Source organism: Oncorhynchus clarkii, chromosome 19, assembly GCF_045791955.1.
Source record: "Oncorhynchus clarkii lewisi isolate Uvic-CL-2024 chromosome 19, UVic_Ocla_1.0, whole genome shotgun sequence".
Lineage (NCBI taxonomy): Eukaryota > Metazoa > Chordata > Actinopteri > Salmoniformes > Salmonidae > Oncorhynchus > Oncorhynchus clarkii.
In genome coordinates this window covers 42508671-42529869 of record NC_092165.1, presented here as the reverse complement: position 1 = coordinate 42529869, position 21199 = coordinate 42508671, and the positions used below count along the sequence as shown (strand labels likewise).

At 43.6% G+C, this 21199-nt stretch overlaps 1 protein-coding gene across 1 annotated transcript in view; it reads right to left on the bottom strand.

Annotated features, from left to right (window-relative positions):
* The window catches only part of LOC139375231 (latent-transforming growth factor beta-binding protein 2-like), a 154424-nt gene that overhangs the window by 25818 nt on the left and 107407 nt on the right, over positions 1 to 21199 (bottom strand). Inside the window, exons 10-20 of the mRNA XM_071116828.1 lie at positions 11002 to 11124; positions 10705 to 10893; positions 8853 to 9239; positions 8178 to 8197; positions 7949 to 7985; positions 7340 to 7438; positions 6305 to 6430; positions 5662 to 5790; positions 5369 to 5488; positions 3914 to 4033; positions 116 to 238 (exon numbers count right to left, since the gene is read on the bottom strand). Of these exons, the coding sequence (XP_070972929.1) occupies positions 116 to 238; positions 3914 to 4033; positions 5369 to 5488; positions 5662 to 5790; positions 6305 to 6430; positions 7340 to 7438; positions 7949 to 7985; positions 8178 to 8197; positions 8853 to 9239; positions 10705 to 10893; positions 11002 to 11124 (1473 nt within the window). The remainder of the gene's footprint in view (positions 1 to 115; positions 239 to 3913; positions 4034 to 5368; positions 5489 to 5661; positions 5791 to 6304; positions 6431 to 7339; positions 7439 to 7948; positions 7986 to 8177; positions 8198 to 8852; positions 9240 to 10704; positions 10894 to 11001; positions 11125 to 21199) is intronic.

Below are 21199 nucleotides of genomic sequence, written 5' to 3'. Positions count from 1 at the left end.
TGAAAGCCCCTGGACCTCTAAGGCTTCTTCAGTAGCACTATTGCCCATTCAGAGAACTGTCACTTTAAGACCAAACCTGGGAAATGTATGTGTGACTGTTCTCACAAACAAGTACCTTGACAACTGTTGTTGTCCAAAGAGGCCTGGTATCCTTGGTAACAGTTACAGCTGTAAGAGCCCTCGGAGTTGGCACACCTACCATGGAAGCACACCGATTGGTCCAAACACTCGTTTACGTCTGAGGGCGAGACAGGTCAATAACATTAAGGTCACCATGACAGGTATCAAAAACACACCCACAACCCATGACATGATCAGTAGGAATACACTGTTACCGTGAATGTTTGTCGTTATCTATTGCTCTAAGTCAATACACAGGATAACGGCAGAAACACTTTATTTGTGTAGAAACATTCATGCAAAAACATTGTTTTAAAGTAGACTCCAAAAGGCATAAATCAAAAACTGTATTTCATGGATCTAAGCATGTGCCAGACGGTTCTATCTCGTGTGTGGATCGAGCATGGAGATGTGTGTGTGTGAGTGGGCAGAGTTGAACTCTCTCCACACAGCTGTGCAGGCAGCTTTAATGTGAGGTGAATGAGACAGTAGAAACAGACGGCTACAGCGCTGAAAACATCCAGTGGAACACAGGCAGGGCTTTGTGTGTGCCTTGCCTTGCCTGCGGTGGCTCTAGCCAGACGTCTGTCAGTACGGCCCAAAACGTTGTTTCTGCGATCTCCTGGCATCTCTCAGTCCTCTACGATATGTCTGACATGGGGCTGGAGCTGTTCTCTCTATCGCACAACCAACTAGGCTTATCCATTTACGCAGCCAATTGGATTCCAACTACTGTCCTACGCTCTTAGAAAAAAGGATTCCATAAGATTTCTTTGGTTCTGTCCCCATATGAGAACCATTTTTGGTTCCAGGTTCAACTTTTTGGGTTCCATGTAGAACTCTCTGTGGAAAGGCTTCTACATAGAACTCAAAAGGGTTCTACCTGGCACCGAAAAGGGTTCTCTATGGGGACAGCCGAAGAACCCTTTTAGGTTTTCTAAGAGTGTAAAGAGTGTACAGGCAATTGACTAAGGCAGATGCTGGAAACAAACATGGGGAACACACTTGCTGCTTGCATACATGGTCCCTGGTTGAGTTGAGTTCCTTCACCATGTGGATATTAGCCTGTTGCTGGTCCTTTTAGTGGGGGTTTATTTAACTCCTGTGTTCCACCTCATTTCCAGAGGAAGTGCCTCTCAGCAGCTAGTTATACTCCACATCATAACATAGAACGCTATGAGAGGATTGATTGTATGTGTTCAAAGACCTCTTAGCAGACAACAGTGGAGCTAACTTTCTTTGAAGGGAATCAGATTGAAGTAATCAAAGAACCCATGAGGTAAGCTCCAGCCTTGTTTAGTCATAGGAATCATTGGGAAGACATTCTAGAAATGTCAAAAACTGACTGAACATTACGTTCACCTTTCACATGTGAGTTCAGACTGGAAGCAGTGGGGGAAAAGTACTCCATTTTCATACTTGATTAAAAGATACCTTAATGGAAAATGACTCAAGTAAAAGTGAAAGTCACCCAGTTAAATCCTACTTGAGTAAAAGCCTACAAGTATTTGGTATTACATTTACTTAAGTATCAAAAGTAAATGTACAAATAATTGAAAATTCCTTATATTAAGCAAACCAGATAGCACAATTTTAGTAAAGTAAAGTACAGATATCCCAAAAAACTACTTAAGTAGTACTTTAAAGTATTTTTACTTAAGTACTTTACACCACTGACTGGGAGAACTTGAATTTGACAAATTAATCACCTCAGAAGCTCAAATATTCAACCCTTTTCTTGATGAGTGGGGATGGTAGTGGCGAGAGGGAGAAGATGACGCAATACCAGCCAGGAGTGCCTCTTATGTAACATGAGCACCTCGAGGTTAGGGGGGTTGCTACGCTGTGTTGTTGGCTCCTTCAGCATGCTACAGACCTTGTATAGTGTGTCATGGACTGTGTATTGGAGCTGTATAAACCCTCAGAGGTTTTATAGTGTAACAGAGGCAGGGATATAGGTGAATAACCACAGCCCTGTTTGTCTGACAGGGCATTTTAACAGTGGGGTAATATTAACCCCTCCATATATCTCAGTCCTCACTCAGTCCTCACTCAGTCCTCACTCCGTCCTCACTCCGTCCTCACTCCGTCCTCACTCAGTCCTCACTCAGTCCTCACTCAGTCCTCACTCCGGACTCCACTGCAGTGGCCAGAGCCATTCAAAAAATAATAGGCTGTTTGTTTAAGGCTGAGGCCAAGGGAAAATATTTTGACTCTCCCAAAATGAAGTATTATAAACAATCTTTTACAGCAGCAGATGATATGAAAAGATCAGCAATAACAAGGCGATGTGTTTAAACAATATGGGTGTTAGGGGGCTAGGGATAGGTGGGGAGAGCAGGAGGGGCAGATATTACACAAATAATGGAGCCACTGGAAGGGAAAGAGTGAGAGAGTGGAGGACCTAGCCTAGGTGTCACTAACTCACTGCCATCACTCAAGGCCCACCAGGCCTCTACTGCTACTCTGCACTGTGGTTGGGGTGATGTGGTAGTCCCCTGAAAATACAACATCCAATATTAAGCCTTAGAAACCATAGAAACATAAAGGCATAGAAACCATAAACAGTACATGTATTTCCATGGCAGAATTAAAAAGACATTTTGGACTGACCAATGTAGATTGTTTTAAAAACATGCAATTTAAGAGGCATATCACTTTTGGACATCAGAGCAAACTTGAGGGAATCTTATTTGAGTCAGAAATGGATGTTCATATGATTGGTAAGATATATAAAACCTTGCAGAGAGCATATCCAACTGACAATCTCCTAGAAAAAAATATAAACTATTGGAACCAGACTTAAAAAGAACTGATGTTGGCACAAGATGGAGGGAAAGTTGGAGCATAACTAATGAAATTATAGTTATTTATGCTTAATCCAGTTTAAACTAATGTATAGAATGTTTTATACAAGAGACAAAATTCACAAATCCTTCAGGCAGAGTCATGTCTCAAGTGTAAAACTAATAATGACTCAATAATCCATGCTTTTTTGGAATGCTATAAAGTCTTGGAAGTTGTGGGCCGAGCTAGAAAGTTGGCTGTCAGAAGTACTGTATTACAATGTAAACTTACTTTGAATCCATCTGTCTGCATATTTCAAGACATGACATATGGGGGTGTAGTGAGACCCAATGGGCAGGAGGATTTTCTTCTTATCACTCATCTTGAAAAAAACATATACTAAAATCTTGGAAGTCAATCAATCCGCCATCATCGACACAATGGAAAAATCAAATGATTTATTATTGAAATACCATTGGCAACCGAGAAAAAACGAATTGCTACAATTTAAGGCCAAGTGGCAAACGATAATGAAGGATGGGGGAGTGAGCATGCGGGTCAGGGCAGATAAGATGTAGTCATTGTTTGTGTGTGTCTGTAAGTTGTTGTTATATGTATAAGTTTGTATGTGAAGTGTAAAAAAATAAAAAATTAAAAACGTGAGATTAGAGGACCTAGTCGAGGAGTCACTCACTCAAGCCCTGAGATAATTATTCTAGAATCCTCAATGATTCCAGACTTTTGAGCTAAAACACTAGTGAAAAATCTAATTCAGCTGTGTCCAATTTGAAGGCAAACTGTAGAGTATCAGGCCTGTCAACACGTCCTTAAGACCATTCACTGTTGCACTAATGACGTCTTATTTGTCATTTCTGGTGTTACCAACAGCAAGCTTTGCTCACGTAAAATGTGCCAGGCAGGCTGAGGGAATATTATCCAATCATAAAGAAGTTTAAGAGGGAAACCCAGTTCATTTCCAGGCATGGCCTTTGGAGGCCACTCTTACCCAGACATCTCCCTCTGGCAGCCTTGAACCCGGGGCCACAAGCCTGGCACTGAAAGGAGCCTGGGGCGTTGACACACCTTCCACTGGGGCATGAGTGGGGGTCCCGGCACTCATCCACATCTGGCCAGGGAACAGGGGAGGGAGAGGGGAGGTGAGGAAATACCATTAAAACAAGCCTTCGATTAGCTGGATCCAGTCTGCATTTACACAAACACAGACCAATACCCATGCACACAGCCCCTCTCTGGTACGGCCTCCAATTTAAAGTCTCTACATTGTTTTTCCCCTGGCACAGAACTAAGGAAAATACAACAATGGCTGTTCTGTGGCTGGATTGGACAGGAACCCAGGGCAGTCAATAAACACCGCTGGCCAAGCTGCAGTGTGATGTAGCAAGTTTTAAGTTCCTCGGCATACACATCACAGACAAACTGAATTGGTCCACTCACACAGACAGCATCGTGAAGAAGGCGCAGCAGCGCCTCTTCAACCTCAGGAGGCTGAAGAAATTCGGCTTGTCACCAAAAGCACTCACAAACTTCTACAGATGCACAATCGAGAGCATCCTGGCGGGCTGTATCACCGCCTGGTATGGCAACTGCACCGCCCTCAACCGTAAGGCTCTCCAGAGGGTAGTGAGGTCTGCACAACGCATCACCGGGGGCAAACTACCTGCCCTCCAGGACACCTACACCACCCGATGTCACAGGAAGGCCATAAAGATCATCAAGGACATCAACCACCCGAGCCACTGCCTGTTCACCCCGCTATCATCCAGAAGGCGAGGTCAGTACAGGTGCATCAAAGCTGGGACCGAGAGACTGAAAAACAGCTTCTATCTCAAGGCCATCAGACTGTTAAACAGCCACCACTAACACTGAGTGGCTGCTGCCAACACACTGACACTGACTCAACTCCAGCCACTTTAATAATGGGAATTGATGGGAAATGATGTAAATATATCACTAGCCACTTTAAACAATGCTACCTTATATAAATGTTACTTACCCTACATTATTCATCTCATACGCATACGTATATACTGTACTCTATATCATCGACGGTATCCTTATGTAATACATGTATCACTAGCCACTTTATACTATACTATGCCACTTTGTTTACATACTCATCTCATTTGTACATACTGTACCCGATACCATCTACTGTATCTTGCCTATGCTGCTCTGTACCATCACTCATTCATATATCCTTATGTACATATTCTTTATCCCCTTACACTGTGTACAAGACAGTAGTTTTGGAATTGTTAGTTAGATTACTTGTTATTACTGCATTGTCGGAACTAGAAGCACAAGCATTTCGCTACACTCGCATTAACATCTGCTAACCATGTGTATGTGACAAATAAAATTTGATTTGATTTGATTTGATTTGATTTGATCTTCTGTTAGTTCAGAGTGTTAAGCCTATCTGTCTCTGTGCTGGACTCACCTTCACACTGTCCCCTCCAGGACTTGGCGTAGCCACTCTTGCATTCACAGGAGTAAGATCCCTCTGTGTTGAAACAGTCCCCATCCTGGCACTTGTTGGCCATGTCACACTCATTTATATCTGCACAAAATCACCCGAACAAGTCAGAGTAACAAAGACGACTTGTTCTACGAATCTGGCTTAGAGGAACATTGCTTGTCTGAATTTGTCCTTACCAGTTCTATTCTGGTATGAGAGCAGGAAAACTACAGCTAAAACTACAGCACCCAGCATGCTTTGCCTCCTCCTCTTACCATGGCAGAACTTCCTGTTCTGGGTGATGACCTTGCTGTAGCCGCTGTAGCAGTGGCAAGTGTAGGAGCCAAAGGTGTTCACACAACGGCCCTTCCCTCCACAAGGGTCTTCCTCACACTCATTCACATCTGGAGAAAAAGAATATGAGAGAGAGAGAGAGAGAGAGAGAGAGAGAGAGAGAGAGAGAGAGGAGAGGGAGAGAGAGAGAGAGAGAGAGAGAGAGAGAGAGAGCGAGCGAGCGAGAGAGAGTGGAGTGGGAGGAGAGGCCAGAGTGTTACATTTCAGTTACATTTCACCACTGAAGACCTTGCACTTTCCAACCCTTCACTCTGGAGCCCCTCCACAGTGCAGGCATTCCTTCGTGATGGCCCAGAGCAGGGCTTGGACGGCGACTGCAGAGTGAGGTAACGGATTAAAGCTCCGTGGCAGCTCTCTGGATCACTCCGACCGTGTTGTCAGGCATCGCATAACGGGTCAACATAAACACAGGGATTGCTTTCACTTGGCTCTTAATTTCTCAAGGCCTCTGTGCTTGTATAGTATGTGGTGTGAACAGCGAAGCTCGTGTTGAGACAATGATATGGAGAGCTGACAGAACCCTCGGAGAAGCCCCCTTTACCCGCCCGCCTCTTCCCGTCTTACCGATGCAGTTGGTCTGGAGCGCGCTCAGCTTGTAGCCGGGGTCACAGTAGCAGGTGTAGCCTGTCTGCACTGGCACGCACAGCCCATGGCCACATATGGTTGGAGTGATGGCGCACTTGTCAATATCTGTGAGGAGATACTGACACTGAGTAACCTGTGTAAACATTCAAGACAATACCTCAGTACATAGACATGCCGTGTTCGTCCGATCCTATTGGGTAACCCTTTGTACACAACTCTTCCTAATTCACTCGTCCACCACGTTATTCTCCATGGAAACGTTCAGGTTGTTTTATGGTGGAGCCTTGGATGGGAGGACAGGTTGGTGTAGTGTTGTAAGAGGGGGCAGGTGCTCATTAAGGGTCAGAACGAGAAGAAGGGCAACGCACTGTTAAGCCTGTCATTGGACTTGTCGGTTGTTTGTTTCAGTCCAAAGTGGTTCTTGTAAGCACAAGCTGAGGGTGGGCTACTGGGTTTGGCTCAGAGCTCTGACCCTCTCCATAGGATGACCGCGAGTCACTAACACACAGTCTTCTCTCTCTTCTTTTCATGCAGGCCCAGCGCCTGGCAGCTGTCCAGTCCATTTATCTCTTCCAAAAGGCACACTCTCTCTGGTTTCTCGCCCTCTCTCTGGTTTCTCACCCTCTGTGCTACTCGGAAGCCTGAAGCCGAGTTGGCTTGGAGGAGAGGGTCCACTAAGAGACCCTTGCTAAACTACAGGTCAGCCCTCAGAAATGTCTATCAAACAGGCCTGTTGGACACAACTCACAAATTCACTGAGATCCCATCTGTATCTAGAAAGAATAAAGTTTACTTGCAAGTCATCATTTAAATAGTTATTGGGGAGAATTATGAGTAGACTGTTCACCCCATCAAATCAAAATAAAACTGCATCTCTTAATGTACTGTTACTAACGTAAAATCAGTGGATGTCAAAGGCACAGTGATGTCAAATCAACATCTATTCCACGTTGGTTCAACGTAATTTCATTGAAGTGGCGTGGCCATGCAGTGTACTGTGACCATGACTCTCACCTGTGACCTGAGTGGCCACGATGATGGAGGCTGTACGCTGGCCCTCAGACTCAGGCCCCAGGTTGACGGGAGAGTCAGGAGTGACTTTCTCTACCACATCTACTAGAGAGAGTTGGGGGGAGGGAGAGAGACGGAGAGAGAGGGAGTGAGAGGGAAAGAGAGAGAGAGAGACACTGATATAGTATCTGCTTTTCCAACCGGCAATGTCATGACAATCACTCACAAGGTCATCCTACGGTAGCATGGCAGGGATGTAAAGATGAAATATGCCCTTTCTGCTGGATAAAAACGGCACAATAAAAGACATCAGCGGGACTCATAGATCAACTCAACCTATATACTTTATCAATTTCATTGGCAGGGGAGTACCGGGGCAGGCTGCCTCTGCTGTGTGCTGTGTGTGAGCGATTTATAGAAAATGGATCAGGACTCCACGTGCCTTACTGCATGGTAAAACCGCGCTCATTTGCTTTATCAATGCACCATGACCTACAGGACCACTGTGTAAAAACACCACAGTAAATGACAGGCTGAAACCGGCATTATGAGTTATGAATATGACACCATTGTGACAAGGTTCTTTGATGAATTGGAAATTAGATAAATTACCTGAGTACTTCAATGGTGAGTCTGTCGCAACAGGAGACTGTGGAATAAGCAAGAATAGCTTATAATTGGGTTTTAAGACACGTTATAACCATCAAACTAAAATATGTTCTTCATATGTTGTATGGAAAGACCTAATACCATATGTGTCTTACAGCTGAGAGATGCTGGAAGCTTTTTCTACAATAAACATTTCAAAAGCATGTGCTTTTTTCCGGGAAGAGGAACTCACCGGGTTCAATATTTCCACATCTGTTAGGAGACAGAGAAGAGGCCGTTTTATCAGTAGAGAAAGCTGACATTCTGTTTGCATTATCACATATAACCATTGAGATATCAATCTATGTTCTCATCGGGCATTTTACTGTTTAGAAGCCATCTTAAGGTCTTTGTTTCTAATAAAACATTTATCCTTTAAGCCGGGGAGAAGACCTGGACTCTGACAATAATGTACACTACAGTCCATGGAATAAAGAAGGGATAATAGGTATCTTAGATAATTAAGACACAATCTATGAATCATTCTTCTCGGGCCATGGCGATAAACAATCTCATAACTGCAAATCAGAAGAATGTTTCACAGAAGATCCAGAGGTCGCAGATGTTTGACCTGTGTGGATTAAGTCCTCTGCTCAAACGCTTAAGGGAGGTGTATTCTGACAGATAGAGGAAGCAAATACTGTTTGATATTTAGTAGATGAGGGTAAAGCGACATTTGTGGATAAAATACATCCTGTTGATGTTTTCATCTGTGTAAATAGCTACTTTATCCTTGTCTACTAAAAGGGTTTCCATTGTGTAACCTTGCAACTTTAAATCCATTTTAGTACAGTGTGTTGTAGAAATAATATTATCAGTGGTCGACACAAACGCCACAAAGTATGTATAATATTATCATTGTTCTCACCTTGTGGCTGGCTGTGGGTCTCCTCAGCAGGATGCTGTGTGTCTGGGTCTGGATGGAGAGGGTACTGGGGTTGTTGTACAGTGTGAGGGTACTGAGGGTTCTGAGGTGTCTGGGGGTGCTCTGGATGGTGGAAGTGCTGTGGGAGCTCTTGGGGGTGCTGTGGATGGTGAGGGTATTGTGGAATCTGTGGGGTCAGTGGGACGTGGGGCAGCTGCTGCGGGGGCTGAGCTGGCTGCTGGGGCAGTTGGGGGTCGCTAGGGTTCTGGGCCTCCCAGGAAACAACTGTCCTCCTCAGCTCCTCTTCCTCCAGCTGTCTCAGGGAGATCTGCACATCGGAGCGCGAGTATGTGTAGCCGTGGCCAGCCGGACAGATCTCCTTGAAATGGTCTGCAGGCGTACAGGGGCAAACAAAGAACCATAGAAAACATCATAAGGGCATATTCCCCCCTTGGGCTCCTGAGATAACATAAAACGCTGCCAGACAGTAATTATGGATCGCATTTCTGTCTGGTGTTCGCAGCAATACCATAAGCCATCCGTGTAATACCATTATGTACAGCATGCCATACTGTAGTCTCTCCTCTGTGAAGGGGATTGGTTTTCAGCCATGGCCAGGGAGGGAGCTGCCAGGGCAGTGACAGCCGTCAGAGAGGATATCACAGGGTGGATTTGGATGTGTCAGACACTCAGGGCAGTGCCAAGGGGGAAGTAGAGGATCATATAACATATCTGACCTTTGAACTCTGGGCAGTAGAAGACTGACTGAAGAGGTAAAAGGAGGGTGATTGCATCTCTTTGTGTTGGAGCCCAACAGACTTCAGCAGGGGTAAATCTATTACAGTTAAACAGTATTGTCCCCTATCTGACCTGGAACAGAGGCCCCTGGAACAGAGGCGAATGTTATAAAGGACGGAGAATCTCTAATATTGATAGCATTGTGGTTAAATGCAGGAAGTGTGGCTATGATGATAGTCTCCTGACTGATGTCTATAATGCGGATGGAGCTGGGGGTTTGTGGCTGTATACACATCAGAGCCTTAAGTCTGACATGATGTGAAGTCAACGTGCTCCTATTACCAGACTACTAATAATGAGTCGGGATTCTCTGTGTTCAACATGGCTCTAACAGATTGTCAGGTCATACAACAGCCAGTGTCTGACTCAGGGTACTCAGTATGTGGACTATATCTGCACACAGAGACACAGAGTAGAGTACTAGTCTGGCAGAGCACCATGGAGATCTGGTCTGGCTCTCAAATATCTGCTGATCTGTGACAACCTCCATGAATCACTCACCGAAACAGGCACCACTCTAAATAATGTTATTTTCTCTGACTTTGAAGATAAAATCTGCAAGTATAAAATAGGATAAAAACCATTTTCCATGTTTCATTTGGCCTGACTCTCTTTTCGAAGGAGGGGGGGGGGGGATTGCTAGCTGGACTATTACTGTCATTTACCTCCAAGAACCTGTGTGATACAAGATTGACTTCCACTATTTTAATATTATGAAGCTTTGACATATGAAAGTTCTGTTGTTTTGAGCTTATTCCACATTAAACATTTTGGGTTTTCTTTGAACTGCATTACATGACTGGCGGGCCGAGACAGCCAGCATAATACGGTGAGTGAAGCCTGAACGACTGTTGTGTTGAGTAGCACGTATGTTTTCATTAAGATCACACATTTCATACCACCTTTAAAATCCAACCCAGCCAACAAATGTTCACCTAGTGTAATCAAAGTATTTGACCAGTTCATCGAGGTTGGAGTGGCCATCTCCACCACATGTACTAGAGAAAAAGAGCACAATAGACAGAGTGGTAGAAGTAGGATCTGTGTGTGTGGGTACCTGTGTCTGGCAGAGGGCACCTCTCGCAGGCCGTGTCCCAGACCGTGCCCCAGGCCGTGCCCCAGGCCTTGCCCACTCCGCTGCAGCAGCAGATCTGTTTGGTGATGTGCTGGGTGAGAGGCAGAGAGCAGGTCCCTGCTGATGCTGAGCGGTAACACATCCCCCTCTGGTCCGACACAGCCTTGTCCGCTGTCCGAAAAAACATATACACCTTCATCAGACGGACTTCACACACCAAGGAAAGACCATATGACAGACAGGCCATCAGTCATAGCAACAGACAGTAGGAGTACTCACAGACACAGTGGCTCCTGGCAGGGTCCAGCATGTAGCCTGGTTTACAGGTGCATCTGTAGCTTCCTCTGGTATTCAGACACTCAGCGTTCTTACAGATCCCATTCATCAGGCACTCGTTGATGTCTAGGAGAAGAAAACACACCATGGCAGACTTGCCTAGTTAAAAAAGGTTCAACAAATACATCAAATAAATAGTACAGTATCTGATTGTTGGGTTATAACAAGGCATCGAGGCAATGTTTTTGGTGTCAGAATGGCAAAAAAAAAAAAAAAAAAAAAACTCTTTCATTATGTAATAATGATCTCATATCCAATTACACATCTCCATGTATAAGAATAAGTTACTTACTCTCATCCCTAAGTCTACATTTATTCCAGACTCCCATACACAAAAATGTGTTGTATTCTACAACGTTTCTGACAGCTAGAGAAGATGGAGGAAGTTAATAATTTGTCATCATCACACATTGAGATATGCCCAAGTAGTAATATGGGGTGTAAGTAATCAAAACCATTAGCTACTGGCAAGTGATGACAAATGATAGATGCCCTTGATGACATGATAGATACCCTAGATGACATGTGATAGATGCCCTAGATGACATATGATAGATGCCCTAGATGACATGTGATAGATGCCCTAGATGACATGTGATAGATGCCCTAGATGACATGTGATAGATGCCCTAGATGACAAATGATAGATGCCCTAGAACTGCCTGACCTTTCAGCCTAAAAGTGTAAGGACAGATGATTGAAGACGACAGAATAGTGTCTGGACATGAAAAACATAATGACAATAATACTGACACGGGGATGAAACAGAGGAACAGACAGATATAGGAAAGACAATCAAAACGTGAAGGAGTACAGGTCCAAGTCCAATGAAGCACTGATGCGCGTAAAGAAGGTGACAGGTGTGCGTAATGATGGGCAGTCAAGAATATATTTAGTATAATTATACAAAGTCCTAGAAAAAATGTAGGCCTATAGCATATTTTCGTTTCCTTCACAATAAAAACATTACAGTGTAATCCATTTGATCAACTTTATTAGTAGATTTGATCAGTAATAAAGATATAGTAATTAATTAAGTCCAGTTACAGCTTATTTTGACAAAGTAGAAATGAAAAATGATTTGCTGTATTCCTAAACAAAAGCACCACTGCATGAACAATTGTAAAGGATGAATTGCATAAATGAATATCAGTGGAAATATATTCATGACAAGATATAAAAACAGTCATTTGTTGATTGTATTGGACCCTGTATTGTGCCCTTATACCCATGCCCTTTTACACATGAACTAATCTCATCTTCTCTTCATGCTTTGGGTCCACAATCAGCATACAGCTTCGGGGCTTTGTGTGAGTAAGCCCCACAAACAAATCGGTTGTACTGCACATGGTTTTCATGGGCCTTGTATTGTGTGCACCTGCCGCAGGTGTCGCACAATCTCTCTGAAGCGGTTGTGTCCAACCATACCAATCAGAACAAAATGAATTCACATCCGTGCTCTTTCTGCCGGACGACCCGTGGACATACAAGAGTGCAATAAATGCTTAGAGTTCATCCGTAGACGTAGCCCACCTACTGATTCCTTTTCAGTGTGCATGAGCAACAGTACGATCTCTGATGTGCTGCAACATGTGCATCTCTGTTCTACCCAAACCGTGCCATCCCTCCCAGACTCCTGTCTCACTGTGCCATCGCTCCCAGACTCCTGTCTCACTGTGCCATCGCTCCCAGACTCCTGTCTCACTGTGCCATCCCTCCCAGACTCCTCTCTCACCGTGCAATCCCTCCCAGACTCCTCTCTCACCGTGCCATCCCTCCCAGAATCCTGTCTCACCGTGCCATCCCTCCCAGACTCCTGTCTCACCGTGCCATCGCTCCCAGACTCCTGTCTCACCGTGCCATCGCTCCCAGACTCCTCTCTCACCGTGCCATCCCTCCCAGACTTCTGTCTCACCGTGCCATCCCTCCCAGACTCCTGTCTCACCGTGCCATCCCTCCCAGACTCCTCTCTCACCGTGCCATCCCTCCCAGACTCCTGTCTCACTGTGCCATCCCTCCCAGACTCCTGTCTCACCATGCCATCCCTCCCAGACTCCTGTCTCACCGTGGCAGTTGGGATCACTGTCTCAGTTGGCTTTGTTCTGGCGCTCAGCATCGAAGGCAGAGGCTCGATATCAACATCAGAATCAGATGAAGGCTCTTCATCAGCAACGTCGATTTCAAGCTCAATATCTGATCCTCCATCCGACTCCAACTCATCTAGATTCTGCAGCATTTGCAATGCTGTCAGTGCGTCCATTTGTTTGGTTCGGCTTGCCATTGTGAACTACACACATTGTATGTTGTACTCAGTTCACTCTCCCAGGGGAAATTATACACCATGTCCAGCCTTTCATAGTAAAATAATTAGACCACCCACAGTTCTTCATCAAAATGACACTATTGTTCTAAATTAAATCATCCTCTTCACCCTCATCATTCAGATCAATTAAATTAAATCACCCTCCTCGTCATTCAGTTCACTGAAGTCACATACACAATTATCAGTTTCTATCTGGTGTCTATTGCCCGTTCATTGCCCATTCACGGTGGCTAGGAAAAACTGCCTTTCTAGCCACTGTGCTTCTACATCTGCATTGCTTGCTGTTTGGCGTTTTAGGCTGGGTTTCTGTATAGCACTTTATGACATCGGCTAATGTTAAAAGGGCTTTATAAATACATTTGATTGATTGATTGATCCATTGGCGACAAAATAGCATATTTAAATTGGTACGTTTATTATGCTACTAGTTTTTGCTTAGTTGCCAGACCAATGCTGCCGCGCGTGTGGTCATGTGTTGAATGCATTGGCAGCACCGATATTCTTGGGAAAAGTGACATTTGGAAATAGAGCTGCACCGCTTGGGCCTCTACTGTTTTTACTGTATATTAACGATATGAAAGACGCTTGTTCTGGCCAACTTTTCCTTTATGCCGATGACTCTACACTTCTGGTGTCTCACTAAAGTAAAACTATGTTGGAGAGCATATTTAGCACAGAGCTTACTAACATTAGCAAATGGCTTGGAGATAATAAGCTATCTCTGCACTTAGGCAATTAACTTTGGGTCCAGACCTAAATTGAGTAGGTCGTCTGAAATCAGAGTGGAGTTAAGGGGTGAGGTGCTGACTACTAAAACCTCTGTTAGCTACTTGGGATGTATCCTTGATGGAAGCTTGGGAGGTGTGAGCATGGCCAATAAGGTGCTAGGGAAGGTTAATGCCAGGACTAACTTTTTGGCTAGAAAGTCCAAGCTGCTTGATAAGGACTCCATGAAAGTGCTAGCCCCTGCCCTCATGCCCTCAGGAGCCCCTGCCCTCAGGAGATGCTTTCAGGAACTCAACTGGCTGCCTGTTGAGGCTAGGGTGTCCCAGATTAGACTAGGTTTGGTTTACAGGAGTATTTATGGTTCTGCGCCCAGATATCTAAGTGATTACTTTCCCCATGTTAGGGATGCACACAATCACAGCACCAGATCAGGTGTTGCTGATGTGTGCTTATACAGGTTCAGGAGTAATGCTGGGAAAGGTACTGTCTTGTATACTGGAGCCTCAGAGTGGAATGAGTTGCCTCTGCCCATAAAAATGACGTCCTCTCTGGGCAGCTTTAAAAATAAAGCAAAAATATGTTTGATGTCTTCTGTGCCCATATGAATAACCCCTACGATGTAACTGCAATGATGAGATAGATGTTGTTCTTCTTTGTTTTTATGTTTTATTATCTCAATGCCATACTGTGTTTAACTGTATTCGATCTTGCCTAGCCATCTCGTCTTAAGAGGACCGCAATGGTAATAAGTCCCAGACTTTGTGTTATCCTCCATGATTGAACAATGGTAATAAGTCCCAGACTTTATTGTGTGTTATCCTCCATGATTTTACTCATGTGCATGTATTGCTTTTTCAAGTTTTATGTGTGCTTGTTATTTTTTAGTTGGTCGAATTAATAAACTCAACTAAACTCTTGAATTATGAGAGCTATTTGACAAATGTAAGTGTAATAGAACCTGCAGAATATGCTCATCAGATTGTCAATTTCATTTTGCCTATAGGCTAACTCTTATTATGTGTGAAATTAGTTTTGGTATAGTTTCGATGGACCAGCTGCTCAGGCTGACTGGTATCGTTTGTTTCCCGATCACTAAGTTAGATAGTCAAGGATATGTTTTGCATTACTCTAAAGGCCTACTGCAACACATAGCATGCTTTCATTTCCCTTACGATACATTCGATTAGTAATAGAGATAGCAAATAAAACAGTCCCATAACAGCTTCTTTTTACAAAGTAAAACGTAAGAGAAAATGGTATCAATCCCAAAGGTGTGTGGTCAAATGATTTGCTGCTGATACAGTGGAAGTCGGAAGTTTACATACACCTTAGCCAAATACATTTAAACTCAGTTTTTCACAATTCCTGACATTTAGTCCTAGTAAAACCTCCCTGTCCCTGAATGTGAAAGTAGTAGAGAATGATTTATTTCAGCTTTTATTTCTTTCATCACATTCCCAGTGGATTAGAATATTACATACACTCAATTAGTATTTGGTAGCATTGCCTTTAAATTGTTTAACTTGGTTCAAACGTTTTGGGTAGCCTTCCACAAGCTTCCCACAATAAGATAGGTACATTTTGGTCCATTCCTCGTGACAGAGCTGGTGTAACTGAGTCAGGATTGTAGGCCTCCTTGCTCGCACATGCTTTTTCAGTTCTGCCCAAAATGTTCTATAGGACTGAGGTCAGGGCTTTGTGATGGCCACTCCAATACCTTGACTTTGTTGTCCTTAAGCCATTTTGCCACAACTTTGGAAGTATGCTTGGGGTCATTGTCCATTTGGAAGACCCATTTGCGACCAAGCTTTAACTTCCTGACTGATGTCTTGAGATGTTGCTTCAATATATCCACATAATTTTGCTCCCTCATGATGCCATATATTTTGTGAAGTACACCAGTCCCTCCTGCAGTAAAGCACCCCCACAACATGACGCTGCCACCCCCGTGCTTCACGGTTGGGATGGTGTTCTTCGGCTTGCAAACCTCCCCCTTTTTCCTCCAAACATAACGATGGTCATTATGGCCAAACAGTTCCATTTTTGTTTCATCAGAACAGAGGACATTTCTCCAAAAAGTGCGATCTTTGTCCCCATGTGCAGTTGCAAACCATAGTCTGGCTTTTCTATGGCTGTTTTGGAGCAGTGGCTTCTTCCTTGCTGAGCGGCCTTTCAGGTTATATCGATATAGGACTTGTTTTACTGTGGATATAGATACTTTTGTATCTGTTTCCTCCAGCATCTTCACAAGGTCCTTTGCTGTTGTTCTGGGATTGATTTGCACTTTTCGCACCAAAGTATGTTCATCTCTAGGAGACAGAACACGTCTCATTCCTTAACGGTATGATGGCTGCGTGGTCCCATGGAGTTTATGCTTGCATATTATTGTTTGTACAGATGAACGTGGTACCTTCAGGCATTTAGAAATTGCACCCAAAAATGAACCAGAATTGTGGAGGTCTACATTTTTTTTCTGAGGTCTTGGCTAATTTCTTTTGATTTTCCCATAATGTCAAGCAAAGAGGCACTGAGTTTGAAGGTAGGCCTTGAAATACATCCACAAGTACACCTCCAATTGACTCAAATAATGTCAATTAGCCTATCAGAAGCTTCTAAAGCCATGACATAATTTTATGGTATATTCCATGCTGTTTAATGGCACAGTCAACTTAGTGTATGTAAACTTCTGACCCACTGGAATTGTGATACAGTTATAAGTTAAATAATCTGTCTGTAAATAATTGTTGGACAAATGACTTGTGTCATGCACAAAGTAGATGTCCTAACCAACTTGCCTAAATTATAGTTTGTTAACAAGACATTTGTAGAGTGGTTGAAAAACAAGTTTTAATGACTCCAACCTAAGTGTATGTAAACTTCCGACTTCAACTGTAAATAGGCATAACACAAACTCATCATTAATCAACCTCATCACCCTCCTTATCCTTCAGTTAGGCCTAATTTAAATTCAATTTTGAAGTAAGGTGCACAATTATCGTACATGCGTTCATTTGTCATTAATTCAGTGAGGAGAGAAATAAGCATTGGCGCCTGGATGGGTACCAACATCCTACAGCACATTGTCTTGGGGGGTTAAGTTGGGAATAGGTGTGAAAAGGTAAAAAGACCCTAAATACTTTTCTGTTTGTGATTCCAAAATGCTGACAAATGAGCAGTGTAAAATACAAACATTTAGGAAAAGTCAGAGAAGAAGCAGGACATAGCTTTTTTGGCCTGATATTTTTTATTTACAATATCAAACGTCAGTGTCCATTGGCCTATGGCGGTTCTAGTGTTGAACAACAGTAAATCATTAGGCCTTTTCCCATCGCCGTGACGACTGGAACCTGACAAGTTGCCATGGCAGATTTTCCCAATAATAATGAATCTGCTCTTGTTTCGCTGTTGTGCTGGCCGGTGGAAAAAGATAACTTATAAGAGAACAGGGAAAGTCTGGGGAGTGATGGGAGGAAAAGCAAAACTACCATGAGAGTACAGGCCTCTCCTTCTCTCGCTGTGTGTGTGTGTGTGTATGTGAGTATGTATGTGTGTGCGTGGTTGTGTGTGCATGCGTGTGTCTGTGTGTGGATCTGTGTGTCCGTGCCTGTGTGCTTGTCTTTGTGTGTCTATATACGTGCCTGTGTGCGTGTGTGTGTGTGTGTGTGTTGGTGGTATGGGGGATTAAAAGGGGAACCAGTTCAAGGTCATAACGTTAGCTGACCTTTCCCCAGCCCCTCTGTTATTAATGATGTAAACAGGCTGACTCAATTGTAAGCAAATGGGCGGACAATATTTCCTGTTTGGGTGAGCCACGCGGCACATAAAGAAGATGCAATGGAACTGCTGTCATGGGGTTATACACTGTGAGCTCTAACCAAACCATTTCTCTTGGGGAAACTCTGCTACCTCCCACTTAGAGAGACAACAACACTGCTGTGGAGGCGCTGTGGGACTATAGGGACTACTTGAGACCGGTTTAAGCTGCATGTTATCTGGATGTTGAACTGAAGGCTGAAGTTCAACGTTAGGCTCAGCCTTCCTTCATCACATGGGGTCTGTAATCCAGGGTTAGGTTGATTCAGGATAGTGTTAGTGCTACAGTCTGGTCGAGGGTAAGGGATTGGAACTGACGAGAATGAAAGCCTGTCATGACCTCCACTAATCTCAACACCTATCTGACTTCATGGTTGGTCGCGCGCTCATTCTGCCGCAGACATTCTCTTTTATTGTACACGGTACAGTTGGAACACACAGACGTCCATCAGAGTTCTCCTCGACAGGTTTCTCATGACACCATTGTTATTGTAGTAATGACGCAGAATGATGACTCCAGCCAAAGAGTCCCCTGACTGCGCTTAAACTGACAACCTGCCTGTCCTGAACTCACTCGACCTGTAATTTCTTACTTTGTGACTGCAGGGCCAAAATAAACTTGTAGAGGATTCACATAAACAACCATGATAATTATTTACTGCCATTGTAAAGGAAATACCTAGCCATACTTTATTTAACAGTAATATCCAGGATTATTGTTGAGTACTGCTAGAGTGGGGACTGGGAGGTTCTCTGTCAAATAAGACAGAGCTGTTTAAATGTTTTGAATCAGACACTAAACATAAGTCATGAGGCAAAAACCCCATCCATTCGAGGACTTGGGAATAGTGAGTGATCCTTTTCCAAACCTTTCCAAAGCTGCTATTAATTGGAGATGCATGTTACTCAGTTAAGAACTTGACCTGTCCTTAGCTGAACAGCAATGTGTTATTCCTCAAAAGCCCAATATGGAAATGCTTGCCTGTCGCCTTGCCTATATTCTCTCTAGAAAAAGCCATATCTCAGACCGGGGGTAAAAAATAAATAATTGATTCAGCCCATACTAAACGTCTGGCAGTGAGGCCATAGATGTTCCATTACATAAGAAGCCCTATAGGTGACTCCAGCCGAACCAGTTCCTCTACAGTGTTTTTCTGGAGTGTTTGGAAGACACAGGCCTCTCCTGAGGTCACAAAACAGCTTGTATTTCTGAGGGGCCATTCTATCTGTGACGCGAGGCCCACTGTAAGCCCCCGAGCCCAGCACCAGGAGCAAAAAGAGAGAGCAGGGCGAATCACGTCTGTGCTCAGACACACAATATGACACAAGACTCTTTCTCCTCCTGTGAGGAATCACACTTTGGCAAGGAGGACACCTGCTTGATAATAATGACAGCATCCCAGAAGAATCTCCGTTTTGCATCCTTGGCAGTTGTTCTAAAGGCTGAAATTCAAAATGATTTTTGGGAATGGAGCTCCAGCAGAATGGGAATAAGACTTTGAAGCTGGCCAGTAAATATTGTGAATATCTGTCAGTTTGGTTTTTCAGCCTCAAAAAATGAGGGACTGTTAGTTAACATCTTGAAGTGATCAGAAAAAGCAAGTTGAATCAAAGTTAGATTAATTACTGCGTTTGCTGGCAACTCTTGACACCATTTTGGACAGCATAAAGTGTCCTTGTCCACAGCTTTTATTTTATGTTCATACACTACGGTTCAAAAGTTTGGGGTCACTTAGAATCATCCTTGTTTTTGAAAGAAAAGCACATTTTTTGTACATTAAATAACATCAAATTGATCAGAAATACACTGTACATTGCTAATGTTGTAAATTACTATTGTAGCTGGAAACGGCAGATTTTTAATTGAATATCTACATTACATAGAGGCCCATTATCATCAAACAACACTCCTGTGTTCCAATGGCATGTTGTGTTAGCTAATCCAAGTTTATCATTTTAAAAGGCTAATTGAGCATTAGAAAACCCTTTTGCAATTATGTTACCACAGCTGAAAACTGTTGTTCTGATTAAAGAAGCAATAAAACTGGCCTTCTTTAGACTAGTTGAATATCTGGAGCATCAGCATTTGTGGTTTCGATTACAGGCACAAAATGGCCAGAAACAAAGAACTTTCTTCTGAAACTCGTCAGTCTATTCGTGTTCTGAGAAATGAAGACTATTCCATGCGAGAAGTTGCCAAGAAAATGAAGATCTCGTACAACTCTGTGTACTACTCCCTTCACAGAACAGCGCAAACTGGTACTAACCAGAATAAAAAGAGGTGTGGGAGGCCCCGGTGCACACCGGAGCAAGAGGACAAGTACATTAGAGTGTTTAGTTTGAGAAACAGACACCTCACAAGTCCTCAACTGGCAGCTTCATTAAATAGTACCCACAAAACACCAGTCTCAACGTCAACAGTGAAGAGGTGACTCCAGGATGCTGGCCTTCTAGGCAGAGTTGCAAAGAAAAAGCCATATCTCAGACTGGCCAATAAAAATAAAAGATTCAGATGGGCAAAAGAACACAGACACTGGACAGAAGAACTCTGCCTAGAAGGCCAGCATCCCGGTTTAAAACACTGACCAGAGAGAGAATGTCAAAGAACACAGCAAAGAACTGCTGTTTTTATGAGTGAGATCATATCTAAGTTTTTATTCAGCACTGTCAACACTTTTCAGCATGATTAAAAACATAAAACGCGCTTCTCCCTACTTCCACTCGCAATACAGCTGCAATATATGAGTAGCAAAGTGTATCGATAGCCCTGCGTTTTTTATCATTATTAGCAGCTGGTAGTGTCTATTTTAATACAGAGGAATATTTAACTTTCTCTGGTCATAGGAACTACATGAATTTGTGCAGGTGCGACTGTAGTTTTGCCATCCGGTGGAAGACGGTGTCTCCTCTCTCTGGTCAGTCTCACCAGAGGAAAGGAAGGAGAGAGTAGGGACCGTGAGAGGCGGACCCTCTGCTGCTCTCTCCCTCCCTCTGCTGAGACTAATGCTGTGTTCAAAACAACTGGGAATTTGGATATCTCCGACTTACAACTTCAGTGCGTTCAAGACAACTTGGAACTCTCCCCCAAAAAACAAGATGCGACTGGGATTTTTTGGCGGGGTGGTCATCCAACTCGAATCGTTGGCATCTTTCTACAGCTCCGACTTTTTGACCTGAAGATCACTGGCATCATGATTTGATATTTTTTTTCCCCGAGTTCCCAGTTGTCTTGAAAGCACCATGACCATCAGAAGCAGGTACCATCAGTCAAGTCAAATA